Source organism: Tinamus guttatus, unplaced genomic scaffold, assembly GCF_059628265.1.
Source record: "Tinamus guttatus ecotype Peru unplaced genomic scaffold, ASM5962826v1 Tinamus_guttatus_pri_ptg000317l, whole genome shotgun sequence".
Lineage (NCBI taxonomy): Eukaryota > Metazoa > Chordata > Aves > Tinamiformes > Tinamidae > Tinamus > Tinamus guttatus.
Window position 1 is genome coordinate 280,572 of NW_028288851.1, and position 20,695 is coordinate 301,266.

Here is a 20,695-nt window from a genome sequence, read left to right on the forward strand (position 1 = left end):
CGTGACAGAGTCTCGGCTCTGCTCCTGTGCGTTTACACCACCAGACTTACAAGCTCTCATTTGGTTTTCAATCAAATTACTCAGTAGATACTCTAGTATAAAGTTCATTATCCTGAACTTTGACACATACAAATTGTTTATTCATCACTATAGTGAGTAAAAGCATAACATTTTGCAACTCTCTGTAAAGTGAAAGCACCTTGTGAAACCCCTTTCTATTTTAATTTGTCTCTCCTAACACAGTATGATGAGTACAGATGAGTACAGTTCTACATACGACTTACCTTTCTCAAAGACTTGATAATTTGATTTTGAAATAGTGCTTAGCTACTGAAGGCATCTTTATAAAGCAGTAACAGGCCACTCAACCCTTCTGCCAGCCTTTTCCAGCCCCACACCGAATGGGACAGAGCGGATAGGAGGCAAATCTGCACTTGGAGATGGCAAATGTCCCGCAAAGGGGACTCCAGCGGCCCTGACATCTGGAATAGCCGCTTCTCTCTTGTGCAGAGCTCACGAAGACAGCCAGGCCCTTCTAAAACTATTGGAAATAAAACTGAAGCCCTTGTCCTTTCAGGTGTGCCAGGAAACAAATCTGGATGTTGTGCCGTCTGGAGCTGGGTTAAATTTGATGGTTAATTTAAAAACAAGCTCATCATACGTCCTTTATTGTTTGTTTGTTTTTCCCCGTGGGTTTATTTGCTTCCCCTTCCCATGTTCTCCAAGCACAGGCTGTCCTGCAGTCCGTGTGTGTTAAGGACCTTCGTAAAACGTCTGCCTTTTGAGTCTAATTCCTAATCCTGCGGGACGAGCGTGGAAATGTTACCATCAGCACCACACTGATGGCACTGCTCGGCCCTCAGGTAGCCTTTTCTCGAGGACAATTTGCCCACAAGTTGCAAATGGAGATTTTTGAAGTGCTTGTTGCTTAATATGGCGAGTTGGAGCGCAGATGACCATAACGTGATTATTTCTGAATGAGCTGTGTGGAGAGTCCTATAACTAATACCGCCCTGTTGCGGTTAATGCGATTTGTATCGGGCTGTGACTAATGGAATAAATTAGGACAACAGCAGATGGTTCTCCCTGGGGGAGCTGCTCAGCAAGAGTGAACTGGGTCACTCCGCAATCTGCAGCGCCCTCCACCTCCGAAGCAGCCTGCGCTGGGGGCCGGGGGAAGGCCCGAGCCCTGCTCGTGCAGAGGTGTTTGCTGTGCTCAACCAGGCCTGAGGTGCTGCGGCGAAATGTCACCCTGGAGAGCCAAAAACATCCGCCGAGGGAGCCGCGCGGTGATTAAAGTTCATCAGTTGGTGTATGTTAGAGATAAAATTATATTATAGCTCCATAATCTTTGCAAAACTCTTCATATTGGTGGATTACGGGAAATGTGCAAGGGGAAAATGACTTGAACAGATTGCAGGAACTTGTATTCGTACCAGGAGTCTTTTCTTGGAGGGTTTTCTTAGCTTTTTGTAGAGGCTGATGATGGTGCTGTTAAACTGGTGTAGTAAAGCCATGAGAGCATTAAGAACAGATTGAAGTGGTTTGGGCTCTATGGTGAGCATGGCAGACACTGGCAGCCAAGGTCACCTAGAGCTCCTTTTTGCAGGCTGGGAGGATTATATCACTCAATAATTGATCATCATTGCTGTAAAAGCAAAGCTCACCTTTCTGCATCGACCTTGTGTAGTGTAAGAGAGAGCTCTGCTGCTTGTGCCTGCGAATTGTGCCCTGGAACGGGCAGGGTCGTGCCCAGGCTCAGGGAAGGATGGACTCGGAGTCTGCTGAGGTGAGCAGCATCCGGATACCTCCGTCTGTGTTAGTGCAGCCACCCCCGTGCCCTCTGGATACGAATTGTCCAGAAAAATTTTCCTCGAACCAGCCTTCACTCTGGTGCTTTCTTCTAAGCTCCCACTGATCGCTTTATCCTTGTGTCCCGCGGACTGGCCAACATCCAGGGCAGGAGGTGGTGTGTGCATCTCCTCGTGGCCGGCCTCGCTTCGGTACCCAACCGCCTTCTCCAAGGAGCTTCCTACCTCCGTAATCCTCCGTATAACATCTGGCTTGTATAAAGCTGTCGTGTTTCTTCAAAATCCATTTTGTCTATGGGACTTTGGTAGCTTGAGACTGTGAACTGTGCGAGGTTGCTCCTCAGGACAAAAGTTGCCCAGTCTTTGACTGCACTGCATGGGGGGCTTGGGTGCTGTCCAGCCAGGGAAGGCTGCTGCCCACATGCTCCAGGGGATCATAGAACCGTTATGGTTGGAAAAGACCTTCAGGATCATGGAGTGCCACTGTATGCATTTTAAACAGAGCTGAGGAAACGATATTTGGTCTTAATGAACACAGGCTTTTCTTGCGTTATTCCTGACACCTCTCCAGAGGTATCCAGGATGTTAAACACTGGGCAGGTCTTTGGGCAGCCCAAAGACTGGGTTTTTCTTTACAGTGACTCTTGCTCCACTTCATTCTCTGTGATCTTTTTGCCTATTCTTACAGGTGGCCATATTAAGGGATGTGAGTAGGTTGTCCTGTGTGAGCTTGTGCTTAATTTTCACTGTTTGAGATGAAAAATATATATATATTTGACTATGGAGATGATAATGTTCATCATCAGCTCTGACCTTTGAGGTCCTGGATGTCTCCTGTCCCAGAAACTTTAGCTTTGTCATCAAAGCTGCTGTGTATGTGGGGAGAGCCTTGTCTAGTCTGGCTTTCCTTTTCAAGACATCATCTTTGTTCTAGCCAAGGCTCTTGAGTGCCTTGAAAATAAGTGAGATTTGGGAATCCCTTTGGCATACTTTAATGTTGCGGTATCGTCTAATTTCAGTGTTAATTGCAGCAGCAAGATGCAGCACAGGGGTAAGGGGTTGGTGGCCTGTAGCCATAAGGAGAAGCGAGGTGAGATCGAATGTACCGGCACGTGACAAGGACAGAGCTGCCTTTCCTAGCTGGATGGCTGAATATTTGCACCGGCAGAACACTTGAAATCAGTTCTCTGATTAGCCCGAATGGTTTAAACACCATTTCTTCCTTTCCTGTAGGTTTTAGACTATGAGAGGTGACGGCGCTGCATCCAGTTTCATAACAAATAAGTCAGAGTGAGCAGGAAGGAGCCGAGCTCGGCAGGCTGCTGCGGAGCCGCGCGGCAGGGCAGCCCGGGACGCGCAGCGGTTCGTGCCGGCTCTTCACGGAGGGTTTGGGCTCTCGGGAGCGCTTCCCTTGGGCGCTCCTGTGATCCGAGCCGCGCTCGGATCGCCCGGGCCCTGCGGGGACGGGGCCGTGCAGCCCTTCCTCTAGCATTTCCTGCTTCCAGCCCGTCTGCCATGGCAAGAGCTCAGGGGATTGGGCTCTGATTTACTGGCTCTGCTGCAACCCCGACTTAAACAGCTGATAAATGTTAATGCTTTATGGATAATTTTGTGTCATGTTCTCAAATACACATGGTAGAGAGGTGCACGCAGAAGTATATGAGCATATGGGCAGTACGTGTGCAGTTTTTGGCACACTGATTTCCCTCCTGCTCTCCGGGCCGTCATTTCCCTCTGAAATGCTGCACACACAGCTCCAACGAGGTGCCTCCAGGTTCTGCATTCGCCTCACGTGCATCGAGGTGCCGTGAGCCGGCTCAGCACCGTCGAGCCCATCGATTCTCTTGCAAGAGCAGCCCGAGCGCTGTCCCCGTGCCCGGCGCGTTGGGCGCGCGGGAGCCGCGTGCAGCACGAACCGAGGAGGCTCCGGTGCCCGTGGACTCCTGCCTTGCTGCAGGGAATCAAAATTACAGTTTAGGTAATAGCGTAATTACCATATTCAGACCCAGGGATTTTTCCACAGCTACGGTATTTTCCTCCCAATTAAATATTAATGTGGAGGGCTGGTTTCTGATGAGCCGCCTAAGTGTGGTGCCTCTGTGCAAACAGAGCGGAGTGTCTTGAGGGCATCTTTAAACTATTTGCTGAGCTGAAGCTCTTGCTAGGAATTCTGTGCATTTTTATGTGGGGTTTTGCTTTTTGTTCTTCTCCTGACCAGGGAGTTTACTTATCTGCTTGTGCTGCAAGTGTCACAGCTTGCTAGTGGTGCTGTAAATCATTCCAAGGAAATTATTATACAGCTTCCCTGGCTGTCCTGAAGCCAGTTGAACGTCAGTGGGGAGTCACTGCGTTTCCTTAGGAGTCGGCCGTAAATTCTTTGTGTTGGAAAACGGGGCTCCCCGATCTTGGAGGTGATGCTCAGAACAAAACATGTTTCTGCAGAGGCAAAAATAGCTCTTAAGACAGAGGTCTCACTTTTACCACTTAATATTATCTGAAGACTAGAAGTTTTCTACCCTGTTTTACTTTTGACTTGGGGTTTTGTATGAATCAGGACTTCAGAATTGCTCTCTCTCCCCGTACTTGAGTTTTGGGCTCCTCATATGAAACGATGGCAGTTTTCTTTTAGTCATTCCCTTCTATCGTAGCACTAGAAATGTGAAATTTCGGCGTTTCACCCGAGCTGCCCCAGCGTGGGCAGGGGCAGCTCCTCTCCCTCTCGTGAAAGGAGAGAAGGGCCCTTTCCTTACGGATCTTTCTCGCTTCTAGGCTGGCTCTGGAGCTCTGCTTCAAAATCGCTGTCTGAAGAAAATCTAATCTAGACTTTTTCTTATGGCATTTCTAGGTCACCAAATCCTAACTCGTAGCTAAAACTTGGGAGGATGTCTCCCCAGCCTCCACGAATTGAATTATGGTGGCAAATGCTTCAGATAAGTAGGTTTATCGTCTTAAAAGAAGCTAAGAGGGAAAATCTTTATCTTTCAATCATACATTTAAATACATTTTTCTAATGTATAGAAGGACCTCGTAAAAGCTGCTCTGCAGAATTACTGCTATTAAAGGAGAACTCTCTGTGCATCTGCTTTGCTTCAGCGTAACGCATGGGAATTACCAGGAAAATGAGGATTACAGCAAATGAGCACTGTGCACCAACTAATGTCTTTAGAAGCTGTCTTAGAGGTGGATCAGGGCTTTTCGCCAGCAGGTTTGTGTTTGTGTGGCAGCATGTTTTGTATCCCATGGTCTAGGCAGGCTCCCTCTTTAATTCCCCTGTACGTTCCGTTGCGCTGGGGTTTCTGCTCTTGCAGCTCTGCGATACCTGATAGGGTTTTAGTCAAGGGACTCGAGATTGTGCTGACACTTCCCCCTTGTCTCCACTTAAGGAGCGCGATGGACGGGTGTTTCTTGGCCTTCTGCAGAATCCCTGTGCACACGCCAGGAAGAAACAACACGTTATGAAGACGTTCTCCATCCTTGTCATCCTCCTCTGTGAGGCCTCTCTGCCTCTGTCATTAGCTTATTTGAATGCTCTTTAAAGGAATAACTTAATGAATGAACCAACAGTTAGCAGCGAGACCTGTCCTCAGGATAAGAATATGTAGCTGGGAATGGAACTAATTGCTGTGGAAACACTTTGCATGCACCTGGCACGTGGTGCCGGTATTTCTGATATTGTGCTGCCAGAAGGGTGTTTTTTTTTTCCCCTATCTCATTTTAGTCCCACTGGTATCCCGTTTAGGCCCTTGTCTGCTCTGCCTTTGTCCATGCCAAAGTTAAATGGGATAATCAGCCGGCAGCGATCCCTGAGGCATCAAGCTGGGCCTTGGCCGGGGTCTGGCACTGGGTTTAGGCTCTGAGCCAGGCTTGGCAGAGGGGATCTCGCGTCCGTGTCCTCTCCTGGAGACGCCGGTCACTGCGTAAGGCTGAAGCTTCCCCTCCTTTACTGCTCCGGAACGCAATAGCCCCTGCACGTCCCGCGGAACGCGTCGGCAAAGCTGCGCGCCACGGGGAGAGGAAACCTCCAGCCAACACTAACACCTTGGGTGCAGCTGCAGCTCCGCTTCTCCTAAAGCACCTTAGAAAACTTGGGAGAGCTGGGAATGAGCAGGCTGTCCTGTGGCGGCACTGCCAGGGGATGTGTTCGTTCAGCCTCCGTTCTGGATAACTATTTTGGATGCAAAGGAAACACTTCAGCTGGGAACTTATGTTGTTTGCGTGGTTTGTATGTAGCCAACATTATGCTCGACTGTGATTCATAGTCTGTTTAGCACCTAATTAGGAAGCTGCAGTTGGGCTCTGGAGGAGCTGCCATACAGCTTTTTTCTCAGTGGAAAAAGCTCCAAGTGTTTGGGTTTTACTTGGAAAATCCCATTGATCCGCTCTTCAGTACGGACTCACAAATACAGCCGAGGGAGGAGCGATGGAGCCAACGGTCCAAGTCTCGGTGAGATCTTGTCCGAGAACATCTTGTCCAGGGAAATCTTCAGATTAATTTTTTTGCTCTTCGGTTAAGATTCACAGGGGCCTGTGGCTCCACATCACGCGGAATCCCCCATGGTGGCAGCTGCGACGCATGACGTGCCTGACACCAAGCGCCAACGTAGACCATGGTGGCAGCGAGGTGCCGCGGCCAGCGCGCTGTGACGGTCCCCTCGGCAGCTCGAGCGGTGGCGGAACGCCCCGCCGATGTGTTTGAGGGCCTCGGAACAGCTCAGGGTGCTCCGGGGGGAACGTCTTGAGGAACCGCAACGTGTGCGAGGGGGCGAGGAGGTGCTGGGCAGGGCTCAGGCAACGCGGTGCCGCCAACCGTCCCGCCGTCCGTGACGTGGGAGCAGCAGCGGAGGGGCACAGGAGTGTCAGTAGATCTGCTAGATCCTCGTGTCACTTGGGATAACTGTTTTGATGCTACTCTGGAGAGCCTTAGCCCCGAACCCTGGCATTCGCATAACGCCCAGCGTGAGCTTCACTCCGTGCAAATCCAAACCTTGCAGCAAAGGGAGCCCCGGGATCCTGCGCCGAGGAGGAATTCCAAGTGTGGTGGCCTGTAACTGAGGTTAATCATGTAACTGACAACCAGCTCCGGGAACAAATGGGCTGTATTGGGAAGAACATTTTATAACCCTGCAACTTGCCAGTGGGAATTACTGTATGACTTGAGTCCTGCAGAACTGGACATGGAGCTGGTTTTTTATACAGTTAAAAGGGACAGTTTTGGGGGGTTCTCCCTCTACAGGCAAGCTGGGTGTTTCTGTATCGATAGTTGAACGTGTTGTCTCGCTTACCAAGCTCAAAAGAAAAACCTGTTAGACTTCAACATGAATTTAATTTTGATTTTTGAGTTAAGTAGTGTAATAGGCTTTTGATCTTCCAGGAGTTCAGTGGTATGCAGCTTTCTTTAAACGATTCTCAGTGCAGAACAAGAAATTTCAGTTAACTCTAAAATAAATATTGAGTATAATAAAGGGATATTGTGGCAATTCTAACTACTCTATTAATTTACATTTTCAGAAGGAGCTGAAGAAGAAAAAATGGAAACAGAGACAGATGGGCAACAGCCTGAGAAGGTAAGCTTGCTTTGGAACATGCTTCTGAAGAGACAGTTGTGTCGCCTGGAAAACTGCATTGTTATATTTTAAAACATCTGATCAGAAAGGTGAGCAGTGCTGTGCTGATCAGCATATACATCCAGAGCAAGCAGTTGTTCCAGAGTTCCCATCTTCGTAGCAATTCATGTTCTTATGAGTGATTTAGTCCTACGTCATGTGGAGACGTTTTTTTTACTGGTCAGACTGAAAAGAGCCATCGTCATGTGCAGTTTTCCAGTCCCAAAGAAAAAAAGGTTGGAATTGGAAGAAAACAACAAACAAACAAACAAACAAGAGCTGTCCAATACATTGTAGAGCCTTAAACTGCGTGTGTGGTTCATGGCTAGTAGTGCTCAAAGGCAGACATCGCTGGGGGGCTCTGCCAGGTTGTCTTGGGCCAAAATGCTTTTTCCCAAGTTGAATGCTGCTCCTGACAAGATTGTCAGGAGGAGATGAGGGTTTTGCAGGAAGTCTGCGTGTTGTTTGGGTCGCTCTCAATTCCTGGCAGGCATTTTGGGGTGTTGTGCCAGGAGCTTCGTGCTGCTTTTGGAACCTTTCTGAGCCCCCGGGATGGAGCATTGAGGTGACTCGTGCCCTGAGTCCCTGCGGTTGTGGCTTCCCAAGGAGGGAGGCTTGGCTCCTGGCTAGAGGTGTGCACAGTGCCCCTTGGTACGGTGCATCCTGCCGGTAACCGGCAGAGTTTTAGCAGTGGCATCTCCTTAATATCACACCTGCCTACCAGAAAGCAACTGTTGAGGCAGGTTTTTTAATAACCCCATGTCTACAAACAGGGTACTGGGCATTTCTTTTCAGTTTTATTGTAGCTGCAGGTGAAACATCTGGTTTGAGTTACTGAAGAGAATAAACAGTAACTGCGATACCAGGAAATCTCTTAAAGTTTTGGTCTCAAATAGCTGCTGTTTAAGCCCATTTTGACAGCTTTCAAAATTTTATCTCTTTGTGCTGATGAACTAATTTGAAAGCTATAAACCAAGCTAACAATGAAAGGCTTTGATAGCTCCTCATTCTTCAAATAATCCTTCGTCCCATTCAGGTTGAAAACAAAGGGGAAAGTGAAACTGAGGAAGGTGATAAAGTGCAAGAAGGAGAAAATGAGAGAAATCCAGAAAAAGAGCAAGATAGTGAAGTGACTGCCGAAGTCAAGCCAGGTAATGGTTTCCAGCTGTTCCTCGAGCCGCATTGCTTTAACAACCTGCCTCTGAAGTGGTTGGAATAGACCATAAACTTAACTGTGGCAGAAATATTTCCTCTTGCACGTCAGGCTGTTTCATGGTTCAGTGGTAAATATTCTGCTTTAATTTCACTGCAAAGCTTGAGCACTAAATTCTTTCCTGAACTCATTTTAGACTCCGGTTGGTCTTTCATGTTGTCTATAGTGACTGGGTGAACAAATTGCCGTTCCAAAGCAGCACAGGTCGTGCACATTCTTTTCCTTCCTCTGTATTACTGCACTATTTGATCATTTCTGATGCAAAGAAATAGGACTGCTGACTTTTATACTTAAAGCTAATCTGCCAACTCAGCTTTGCTATGAAGTGGTGCTGAGCTTTTACTTTGGCAAACTGAAGAGAACTGCCTTTTTCTCTACTTAAAATAAATAGCAATAAAGTAGCATCTTCGTATGTCCATATGGCACAACTAGAATATATTGTTGTTGCCTGGAATTCATGTTCAATATTTTAGTCACAGGTAAAACAAGACCTGGTTTTACGTACAAAAGCAGGTGCAATAATAGCGTTGATTGGAAATGCAGCAAAAATTGTTCTGATGAGGAAACTGATGGTTGAAGAAGACTGGACAGGCTAGAATCTAAAAGTGCTTGAAGATGACATTTAATTGGACCAGATTCCCTTAGGATTGCTGTTTTTGGACCATTTGCCATAGTGTAGGGACGCTACAGCATGGGAATGAATATGTTGCCTAAGAGTGTGTGTGGTAGAATTGCCCCCCAAGATGCAGTAGCTGTTAACGAAGGGAGAACGTTCATAACAAATTTGGGGGAAATCTCTTCCAGAAGAGAAGGAGGCCGAAGAGAACAAGGAGAACGTTGATGCAAGCAAAGACAAAGAAAACGAGGCTGGGAAGAAGAAAGTGGAACACGAAATCTCAGAAGGAAACGTAGCTACAGCTGCAGCTGCTGCTCTTGCCTCAGCTGCCACCAAAGCCAAGGTTTGTTTTATACGGATATCCACTTCCAGCTCGTATTTGAACTCTTTAAAATGGTCCTTTGTTCCAGTCCCGTGGGATTTCGTGTTCTAGTCTGTAATACCTTGGAAGAGCACAAGTGCCATCTTCCATTTCTTCTGCTTGAACTCCTAAATGAAATTATGTATAATTTATTTCAGGCTACTTCACGTAAGCTTATGCAATCCGTCCGTCCCTAAGAAACGGCCCCAGACTGTGTTCATGGCTTTTGGAAAGGTTTTGCTCTGCATCTGTAGCCGCAGTGCCGCCGGCAGCGGTGACAGATGCCCTCTGCTCCCTGCGTGGCTGTGCCCGCGGGCTGCTCTGTGGGCTTCAGCAAATGGGAAACCCTCTGCACTGGGACTGCATCCTAAAAACAACGTTGTGCTTAATTCCAGTGTCAGGATTAGAGGTGTTGCATGTCCGCTAATGAGCGTAACACAAGAACACGTCTTTAAATTTGTATTTGTTGTCTACAGTCTCTTCAAGAGCTGTAGTTTGAATCACTGTTCTGTGCAGTGACTTTACTAATTGAATGTTCTGCTTCATTGGTTTTGTTTTTGCTGGAATGAATCTACCTTTGCTTCCTTACATTCTTTTTTTTCCAAAATGTGTTTCCTCTTTACATATTTATTTGGTTCAAGATGCAGTTTTGGTGTCGTGCCACTCTTGGATTCAGTGCTGTATTGCTTTATATCTAGCAAAAGGAAAGCATGGATATGATTTATTTCCTGATAGTTTTCCAGGACATAATGGTGGGCATAAGGAAGTGTTGGCTGAGTTATACTGATTTTTTCCAGTCTGATCTCCTTTGACTCGTGAAGATTTAGTTTTGGCTTTGCTCTGGGTGCCTCATCCATCTCGTGAGGGTAATACAGTGTTACCATGAGACGTGGGATCCGTTCTCTGTTAACTCAGGAGATTTGAGTCTATTTCTAGTCAAGGCAGGTTCTCAAATCAAAAGTTACTGCCTTCCACATTCACTACCATGGCTGGGCGGCCCAGCTGTGTTATATTGCTGCTGAAATGCTGGAAATAGGGGGCAGACTGAATTTTGTTAGTGCAGTGCAGTGCAGAGTCCTCGCTGGCTTCCTGCAGATCGCCTTGCCTGTGCGCTCCCGAACCCTTGGCGTGCAGTTTGATGGGTATTTTAGGGGAGACTTTTCCCCCAAATATGCTTGGAGCAATTCCTCTTCCCTTGGTGGTTATGAGGACTAGAGGGAGAGGGATCTAATGATAACTTTCTGTATAATAATGTTCTAGGAGAATTGTAGCTTTATGTTGCTAAAATAATGCATTATAATTAGGACGTTCATGCTTCAGAGCTGAATTCAAGTTCATCAGGGTTTTTTCTTTCCATTTGCACTAAAAACCAGACAATATTAAGGTTTTCAGTGAGCTGTATCATCCTGAGCAATTCAACTCTTGAAACCAAACTTCAGACTTAAAACACTTCTCACCTGAAGAGCTGTTGTGAAACTGCAAGAAAGGCAGTTTGTATTAGTGAAATATTGCAGTTAGTTTAAGAATATATAGGGATTAAAGGCCCTCGAATTTCCTTCCTTTTGAGATGGGACAGCTCCGGGGAGGCCACTCACTTATCTGCAAAATGGTGTCTGGTGGGTGAGCTCATGTATGGGAGAGACTTGCTGATGCATTCCCACGTGTATTTGTACTTTACAAACACAGTTGTTATTTGAATCCCTTTCTTCTCAGACTGTTACACCAGCGGCAGCTCCCCTTCCTCTCCATCCACAGCACGGGGTGGGATCCAAGTCTCCCCTCCTGCCCATCGCTGTTCCCCTTGCTCGGTTGTGGTCGAGCTGTGGATCTGCTGGAGCATCCAGCACTCACACTGCCCAGCAGGACTGTTCTCCTCATAATTTGACCTCCTGCATAATATTGACCATAGAACTTCTCTTAATTTCTGTTTTAAATTAGTTGGGATTAAATGCATGTTTTCACTGATAGTGATATCAAGACTAGCGATGTGGAATCCCCTATAATCCTCCAGAATTTGTTCCATGGCTCATTAACGTTGCTGTTAATCTCTGTTCTTAGTCTGAACTGCCTCTACCACTGCCAACTGCCTGGCTTCCTTTGCCTGTTGAATTGCAAAGCCCTTGGATATCACCTCTTCCTTTTGCTTGTAGCAGCTCAACGGGAAGCATTGGAGCATTTTCTTTTTCCAGGGAGAAGAGCAAGCTGTGAGCCCCGTTAGGGCTGGCTCCTCTTCACGCAGCGTTCAAACAAGCCATCCTCTCCAGGCTTGTGTGCAGCTATCCACAGGGTGAAGCCGATGCCGTGCGCGCGCTCCTTGCTTGCCTTTATCTGCACTTCATTATTTCAGCCTTTAAATACAGCTTCGCCTTTAGCTTTCTACTGAAATGGGAATACTAAGCGACCTGATTATAAAAGGAAGCAGGAGATATATATAGATATATATGTTTGAATTAGTTCTGAAAACTTTGTATACCAATAGACAGACGTAGCTTAGTGAAGACTTCTGTGCAGACTCTCCCAGCCTAACTGCTGCACTGAGAAAGCTTAGTTTAGTGTTTGTGAATGCAATGGAAGCATGCTTAACTAGAAAGCTTCTAATTTAGTTAAGCAAAGAATATTTGAGTGGCAAAGGCATACAGGAGTGTCCTCGGTGTTTCTGTGGGTCCTTCTCCCCTGGGAGTACCTTGGTGAAGGCTTTTTGGGTGGCCTCAGGCTGGCTCAGTTTGACCCAGCCTTCGCTCACTCGTTTGCAGTTGCTCTGTCTGTGGCTTCAGGGCTAAACTGGATTGCTAATGGGAAGTGAGCAGGCACGATGCCTTTCGTGGTAAAATTTGACACCTGTTTATTTGTTAAAAGCTTAATTTTCCACGGGCTTTTGGTTCTGAGCATGAGGTTGATGATGTGAAGTCTTATTTTCTCTTCAGAAGAGAAACGGAGTGGCTGAAGCTAGATGCAGGTGTGCTTGGTTATTCCTTAAAGTACGTTTTTGTTTCACGCACATTTCACAAAATAATCTGTTTTACCCTCAGCACCTAGCAGCAGTGGAAGAAAGAAAGATCAAGTCCCTGGTGGCCCTTTTGGTGGAAACACAGATGAAGAAGCTGGAGATAAAACTTCGTCACTTTGAGGAGTTGGAGACCATCATGGACAGAGAGAAAGAGGCAGTAAGTAGGGGAATACTCTTCCGAAATTCCCGTTTAAACCCCCTGTGCTAACAGCTGGAAAACCAGCAGCTTCAGCTGTTCCTCACCTTTATGCAGTTCTTCATACCTCAGCAGAATTCTTAATTACTCCATAAATTACAACGTTTGACTCTCTCCTGAAACGTAAGGAGCAAACTAGTTGTATCCTGGATTTGCTTCCTAATCCTTATTCCTCTGATCTAGGCACAAACACAGAACTGAGTGTTCATGAGGTACTATGAGCAATCTCCGACTTAGGAATGTTTTTCCCTGTAAAGAAGATGAAGTGGTTGGAAACTTTACCCTTTGTCTAGAAGGGAGGGAAACCAGGACTGCCAGTTTAGACTGGAGATGGTGGTTTTAAGTATCTAGTTCTGTTTAGGAGGGTGTTCTCAGTAGCTCTTGGAAAACTCTTCAAAGGGTGATGCAGTAGCAGCAGAATGCATGCTAAGGAGTAACAGTTTCTCATTTTGTTATAAAGAAATTGCTTGATCTGGAGAGGGAAATGGCAGCTTGAAGAGAAGGGAGGGACACTAATACCAAGAGTTGAGAAAGATGAGAAGAGCTAATGATTGTTCTTGGGGAACAGAGAGGTATCCAAATGAAGCCAAATTAGCAAATCGGAATGCAAAGCATCATCTGAAGTGATGTGGAAGGTAGAGAAGAGGATCTGGGCAAGCGAAGCAAGAAGCTGCTGTCTGCAACCTAGCAAAGTAGTAAGCCAGAGCACAGGTTTTGATTGAGGGCTACCCGGCTGAAAGGTAGTGACACTAAAACGGTATCTACAGTGTGTTCCAAGCAGGGCTTCATTTATAATGCAACAGTGACATCCCAAGACTTGTGCATAGCTATAATCAGGGGATAGTGTGGAAGAGAGGCTGTCTGTGCCTGTCAGAGCTGGGCCCTGCACCTCGTGCTGGGTGTTCTTTCACATCCAGCTCAACTGCCTTTCAGAGGAGCAATTTCTCTGCAGCTCCTGGGAAGATGCCTCGAAACTTGATTTTTGTTGGACACTGGGCAAATTTTGCATTTCTCTGTTGTGCAATTAGCAGATTTTCGTCAATACGTTGTTGCTGTGGGTATGCTGAGAAGATAGTCGTGATTCCAGGGTCTTTCCCCGTGCTCTGCCTTGTGGGTTTAATGGAGCTGCCACCCTCACCTTGGCATTAATCACCCTGATGGAGTGTGACAACGTGTGCTCTGTTGTTGTAGCAGAATGTCAGCAGGAATCTCTTCACTGCTCGGCATCCTCAACCCTTTCGGTGCAGCGTCTGCTTCCCATGCTGACTGGCAGCTCAGGAAATGGACCTAACTATTTTGCAAAGGTTCTCTGCAGACCCCTTTATTTGGAGGCTGCATTCTGTTATAATAAAAGGGTTTTTCTTCTTTATGATGTTTCCCCTCTTAAGAATGTGCATACAGATTTCTCCCTTTCCCCCTGCCCCATGGCTTCTGATGGCTAAAATTCAGTCTTTTTCCCTTCTCACCTTTGATATTTAGTGGACTGATTAAACCAAAACTCTCCTTAGTGGCACTGCACACTTTGCAGGTGTCCTTATTCCTCCACAGACACTCTTACAGTAAAGGGAAGTTGTTCCTGCATTTAAAAACGTGTGCTCCAGGCTGGAGAGTGTTAAGTTCTAGGCAAAATGCATTTGCTTCAGTTTATAATCTGAAGCAATTCCAGCGCTGCCAACCCTGTGTGTAACCAGGGATTCTATCGATAGGTGCCTTCTTGACCCAGAATCTGTAATAACACAGGAATGCCTGCGCTCTTCAGTGGGTCTGCAAAGGGAGGGATTATTTGCTGAAGATGGAGTTGTGATACGATGATGATGGTGGCGTGGGGATACGTTAAGTGCTTGTAATAACCCCTTCTAATTGTGAATCGCTTTGCAACAGCGCAAAAAAAATTGCTATTGGGAAATGATGGTCAATAGGGCAGTATTCACGAGCATGTAGCTAAAAATGTGACCGATTTGATGAACAGGAAAGAAGCAAAAAGTAGAAAATCCAGAAAGCTGGTCGCAGCAGCACGTCGTTATTAAGCCTTAGCTTGGGGTCATTTGCAGGAATTCTCGTGTGAACCGCCTGCCACCTACTGAAGCTGTTTCCCTGCATGCACAATTGCAGCATTGGTGGAGGGATCTGCTCCCTGCATCGCGTTCCTCGCGGCGCCCGTCGCCTTGCTCAAGGACAAAGGGCTCGTGGCAGCATGAATAATCACACTGTCGTCCCGACATGCTGCGAAACGGCCCGCGATGAGGACTGTGTGTTATTCATGAACTCCCTCCCTATCTGGTGCTGCTGGAACGCGTGTTCTGTAAGAAAATGCTGTGTCCACCCGGGTTTTGTCAGCAGTCGTATTGCTGACGCAAAGTATTGATGGAGCTCGGGCGTTTTTGGAGAACTTCTACAGGTTTTCCTGCTTTACACAATCTCTGGTTTAAAATACTCGTTAAACATTGGCAAATTGAAGGGGGAAAAATAAAAGCCACCAGGATTTGCATGTCCAGTTGCTTGAGCGTAACAGATGTACAGACGGATTGTGGTCGCTTAATAGAGTCAAATGGCGTAACTTCCTTCACCGTGGCAGCGTGTCTGGATACTGTGTTTGAGTCTCGCACTTAAAAACGCAGGTGCAGAGTGGGATCCTGCCTGCAGACACTGAGCAGTGCTGCTGCACGTGTGTTCTGCTTCGGCCTCTTCCCAGAAAATGTCATTAGCTGCCCCGTTCCCTCCATCCCAACGTGCAGGACGGTGTGGAAGAGGGAGAGCAGCAGCTTCTGTGAGCACGTGGAGGCTCAATGTGCAGCCTGGGTCTTGTGCATGGGGTAGTTGTTTTACTAAGCCACTCTTCAGAACCAAATGAGGGGGAATCATGTGTTCCAGGCAAAAAATGGAGAGTTCCTTTTACCAAAGCCTCGTGCGTATCAGATTGAGATGGGTGTCAGCACGATAGCCAAGATGCCATGCAATTATCTGCGGAAGCAGCACTTTAGATGTGTACTTTTTAACTATTATCTTCATCTTACCGTTTCTCCTCTCTTCCTGACACAGTTAGAGCAGCAGAGGCAGCAGCTGCTGACAGAACGCCAGAATTTTCACATGGAGCAGCTGAAATACGCCGAATTAAGGGCTCGTCAGCAAATGGAGCAGCAGCACAGTCAGAACCCGCAGCCCTCTCACCAGCATCCCAGTGGGCCTGGCATGAACCCCCTCGGAGCACCAGCACATCCAGGCTTGCTGCCCCACCAGCAGCCCCCTCCGTACCCGATGATGCACCACCAAATGCCACCACCTCACCCCCCGCAGCCAGGTAAGGGCTGGAAGGAGAAGACCCCCTCGTGTTAGTCATCACCATTTATAGTAGCTTAAAAGAAGAGGAAGAGGAGTTGTGGGCTAAAATTAGACAAAGTGTGAGAGGCGGACTGCGCTTTCTAATGTGTTTCTTGTGAAATGGGAACAGTTTGCTGCTAAATTATTAGCTTGGCGCGTTCTGCAGCTTCGTTTTGGAGCTCGGGCTCCGATACCGGACGTATGAATGGAGCTTGTTACAAACAAACCAGATGGTGTGGTGGTCCGTGGCTGTCTTGGAATGTATGGCAGCCCAGGTTGAACCGTGTTACTTCTGGGCTCACTGAATGCTATTGCCAAAAAGCCAGAAAATGGTGCTGAGCCTGCGTTGCAGCGTTTTACTCATCATAGCCTGGTGCATTAAACAGCCAAAGCCAACATCCAGTTACGTAGGTGAAATAGCTTAAACCTCTAGTGTCAAAATCTGTATTACAAAAGTAAGCAAGCCTAAAAGAAATGAAGATATCACTACCTTAGATGAAAACATAGCAAGACCTGTCTCCTGTTCTGCCTCCAGCGTGTTGGTGCTTATTAAAGAGCCACAAATGCTTTATATTCAACCCTATCCTGATTAAGAGAAGAAGTTTTGCTTTGCAGAGCACATAGTCTTGCAATTAATCAGAGAATGTCTGTAAACAGGGTGTGAGCAGAGCATGAGGAAAAGTGAAATAATTGATAAATTGAAACTGAATTTTGAGGCCCGGCCCAACGGCAGAGCCCGGCGCGTTGGGAGCAGCGGGGCAGGGTGTCGTTGGAGCCCAGGTCCAGCTGCGTCCCCAGGACCCGGTGCGGGCACAGAGCCCCCTCGGCACCTTCGCTGAGCACCCCGAAGCCGGAGGAGCCCCCGGGGGCGGCGCTGGCCCCGCAGGGACCTGGGCAGGGCGCAGGGCCGGGCTCAGCGCGGGGACAGGAGCCGGCGGCGAGTCCTGGGGGCCACCGAGGCCAGCGGGCTCCTGCGCTGGGCAGAGCGGGGCCCGGCGCGGAGGTGGCTCCTGCGGAGGCCACGGGCCAGCGCCGGCTCCAGCGCCGGCTCCCGGGGCCAGAGGGACACGGAGCTGCCAGGGAGGTCCCCAAGGAGCGCGGGGGGATGGAGGCGCCGGAGCAGCTCCCAGGGCGGTTCGGCCCAGAGGAGACAGACGGGGTCTTACCACTGTACACAAATATCTGAAGGGAGGGTGTAAAGAGGCTGGGACCAGCTCTTCTCAGGGGTGGCCAGTGACAGGACAAGGGGAAACAGGCACAAAACTGAAACACAGGAAGCTCCATGTGAATATGAAGAAAAACTTATTGCCTGTTTGGGTGACAGAGCACTGGGCCAGGTTGCCCAGGGGTCTCTTTCCCTGGAGATGTTCAAAGCTCCCTTGAATGTGGTCCTGCTCAATGTGCTCCTGTGGGGCAGGAGAGCTCCAGAGTCCCTGTGACCTCAACTGCTCTGTGGAAGAAAGTCTAGATCCTGAAGCTGGGCAGAGGAAGGACTGGACAAGGATGAAGGTCCTGTGGGAGGTGGATCAGAAGGGACGAGTGAGAAACCAGTGGTTGTGCTGAAGAGATTGTCCAGGTGCAGGGCAGGAATGATGCGAGAGCGGCAATAAGGGGTCAAGAGTCAGCAAGAGCACCAAGGCAGGAACGAATAAAGCCCAGCGAGGAGGGAAGGAGCATGGGATTTAACCAGAGGAGGAACAGATGTGTGCTGAGTTTGAAAGTGAGGATCAAAACTGCGTATTCCTGTCTGCTTTCCATTCTGCACAAAGGAGAACTTCTCGATTAAAGCTAACACAAAGCCCCTGAACTCTGTTTTGTGTTATCTTGATGGAAGCCCGAGGGAAGGGCAGTTTGTAGAAGATCCATGTGGAATGTATAACGTTTGGAAAAGAGCCAAAGCCCAGGGTCGCCTAGTCTGCCCCAGAGAACACCTTGAGGACAGGTAGGGTTGTGCTTCCTGGTAAACTAAAACAAGCTCCTAAAACTAACACAATTTACACTCCCAAACAATCCTTTAGCAATTGTCTTTGCCAGACTCGAGACTGGTATCCCCCTGTCCTGCCTGGGTCTCTACAGCTCTTCAGCTGTGCTCGATGCCAAAGGAGAATGAGAGCTGTGTTGGGCAGAAGAGCCCTTGGAAGGTCTCCTGTCCAAGCCCTGGCAGCAGTCAGGCTACTCAAGGACTTCACCTGCTGGGGCATTAGGTGACCATATGACTGTGCCTCACCTGTGGAGGAAGAACACCTAAGAAGAAAAAAATGTTTCTACCGTTTATTCGAAACAATTCCTTGTATTTCAAGGGAAAATTACCAACCTTGATGATTAGTAATCAAGTTGCCAATGTTTTCAGGCTGACCTTAAAAATCATCCTACTCTTGGAAGGCATCGTGACGGGCAGATGCTGCTCTTCTGTGAAGATGTTTATGGGAATATATTTAAAGACTTACTTATACTTGCTGAATGTAATTGAAATGATAATTTAAATTAGAATAGCGTGGCCTGGATTGTAGTGACCGGGATTGTCTGGCCAGCTGTTGCAGCAGCAGACACTGCATTTTATCAATATTCAACTATTTGACCAAAACCAAGTCCAGAAGATGACCCGATTGGTTATCAGCTGAAAATCTTTTGGCAGGTCTCATAAGCTGCTGTTGAAGAGGCTGAAAAGCTTGGGCATCAGGATCAAAAATGGACACAGCACCCCAAGGCATTCAGAAGGCTGAAGCTTGATGAAAGCCCGAGGGAAAGGCAGTTTGTAAAAGGTCCATGTTGAGCACAGAGCATTCGGAAAAGAGCAGAAGCACCCAGCGAACTAGCAGGATCTGCAGATGACCGTGAAAATGTCAGGCGTATAATCCAGCTGTGTGAATCTTCACCATAATGAGACATGATTTGATCAACAGATGCAGAGTGATGCCCAGCAGAGAGGAAAATAAGAGTTAGTCATCTGGTGATCCAGAAGCTTAAGCTAACTATCTTTGCAGAGGATCAGGGTCAGCGAGTTCCTGGGTTTGCTGCACACTTGTGGTCAAAGGTTAATGTTGAAAGTGTAGAAAAAGAGCTGGTTTAGGGAGTGTTATCAAGTACGTTGTGCTTTGTAACGCAGTCTAACACTATAGCAGCTTGGTTTGTGTTTTGTATTAACAATTCAGATCCATCCCCTAGCAGTAGAATGAAGAAACGCAAAAACAGGAAAAGGAAAAAGTGGCAAATTCAAAGCAGATTAGAGGAAAATACCCTATTGCATATCATTAGACTAGCTCTCAGTTCCAAGCTGCTATTGAGGCTGGAAGTATAACGATGTTAAATGCATTGTTGCATTTAATGCACTGGGGACCGTTGAAGAGGCTGAAAAGCTTGGGCATCATGATCAAAAATGGACACAGCACCCCAAAGCATTCAGCAGGCTGCAGCTTTATCTTGATACTGGGGGACTAATAAAGGTCGATTTCTTAGGTATCCACGTCCTCGGCTCATGTACACCTTAGCCCTTCTGCCCCCCCTGCCCACCCAGGCTGCCTGTATCCCCGCCAGGGCCTTGCAGGGTGATACCTGGAGTGTGGTCCTGGGTTCAGCAGCTGGCACCACTCCTTCAAATTGCATTAAAAATCAGCAATAGATGCATTTCTGCTCACAGAATGATTAACGTTGGAAGGGACCTTTGGAGATCACCTCGTCCAACTGATCTTTCCCAGGAAGCAATCCACCCCTTTTCAAATATGTATCTGTATAAACCTCCTCCCTGTCACACTGCAGTGGTCAGGTCGAGTCCGTGATAAACACCAGCCCTCTCTCATTTTCCCCCCCACCTCAGGCTTTTGGTAGCTGCAATCTCCCGTTTGGATCTTTGGCTCTTCAGACAGGGCCCCACGCTGAGGACTTTCCCACACCAGTTCCGCAAGGCTCTGTGGTGGCTCCGTAGTGGAACTTCTGTCTGGGAAACTCTCCAGATCCACTGATACCCTTCCATTTTCCAGACTTCTGCAGGATAATATCAATATTTTCAATCGATTGTTAGCAGGGTGGTGAGAATAGTTGACCCCAAAGGAGGTTCTCTAGGAAGATACACCTCTTCCCGAGAAAAAAAAAAAAGAGTCCAGAATCTCTATTTAGCTTTCCCAGTAATGCTGTTTTTGAGCTGATAGGGGTTTTTCCTTTGAGTGAAGCAGCTATTTATTTGCCTGCAGCCTTCATCTCTTGGGTATCCCATGGGGTGTGAGTGCTCCAGCGAACGGAACTGCTGGAGCTCTTTGTATTTCCTGCACGGAAACTAAGCTGCTCCCTGTGTCCCCTGATTGGTGTCAGAGAAGTTGCTAAATATCTGGCCAGAATCCAAGCAGATGAGGACGTTTTTCTCTAGTGCTCTTGGGGAGCTTGGCCCAAGACTGCTGGTGGACATGGAGGTAGGCTGAGGGCCTGTGCAATGCGCTCTGCCTGTTCCTTAAATTGGCCAAAATTGCATTGAAAAGCTCAGCCTTAGTCTCAAATATCCCATCTCTTGGCCTATCACCCAGGACTTCCCATCTAAATACAGGGATTTTAGGGTTCTGCCGGATATGTCAGTCCCTGT

General features: G+C 47.6%; 1 protein-coding gene across 2 annotated transcripts in view; it reads left to right on the top strand.

Annotated features, from left to right (window-relative positions):
- Positions 1–20,695, top strand: part of SMARCC1 (SWI/SNF related BAF chromatin remodeling complex subunit C1) — a 72,315-nt gene that overhangs the window by 44,121 nt on the left and 7,499 nt on the right. For both annotated transcript variants that reach the window (XM_088528927.1, XM_088528928.1), the window contains 5 exons: positions 7,320–7,375; positions 8,451–8,565; positions 9,432–9,586; positions 12,634–12,768; positions 15,847–16,105. In XM_088528927.1, coding sequence (XP_088385053.1) covers positions 7,320–7,375; positions 8,451–8,565; positions 9,432–9,586; positions 12,634–12,768; positions 15,847–16,105 — 720 coding nt within the window. The remainder of the gene's footprint in view (positions 1–7,319; positions 7,376–8,450; positions 8,566–9,431; positions 9,587–12,633; positions 12,769–15,846; positions 16,106–20,695) is intronic.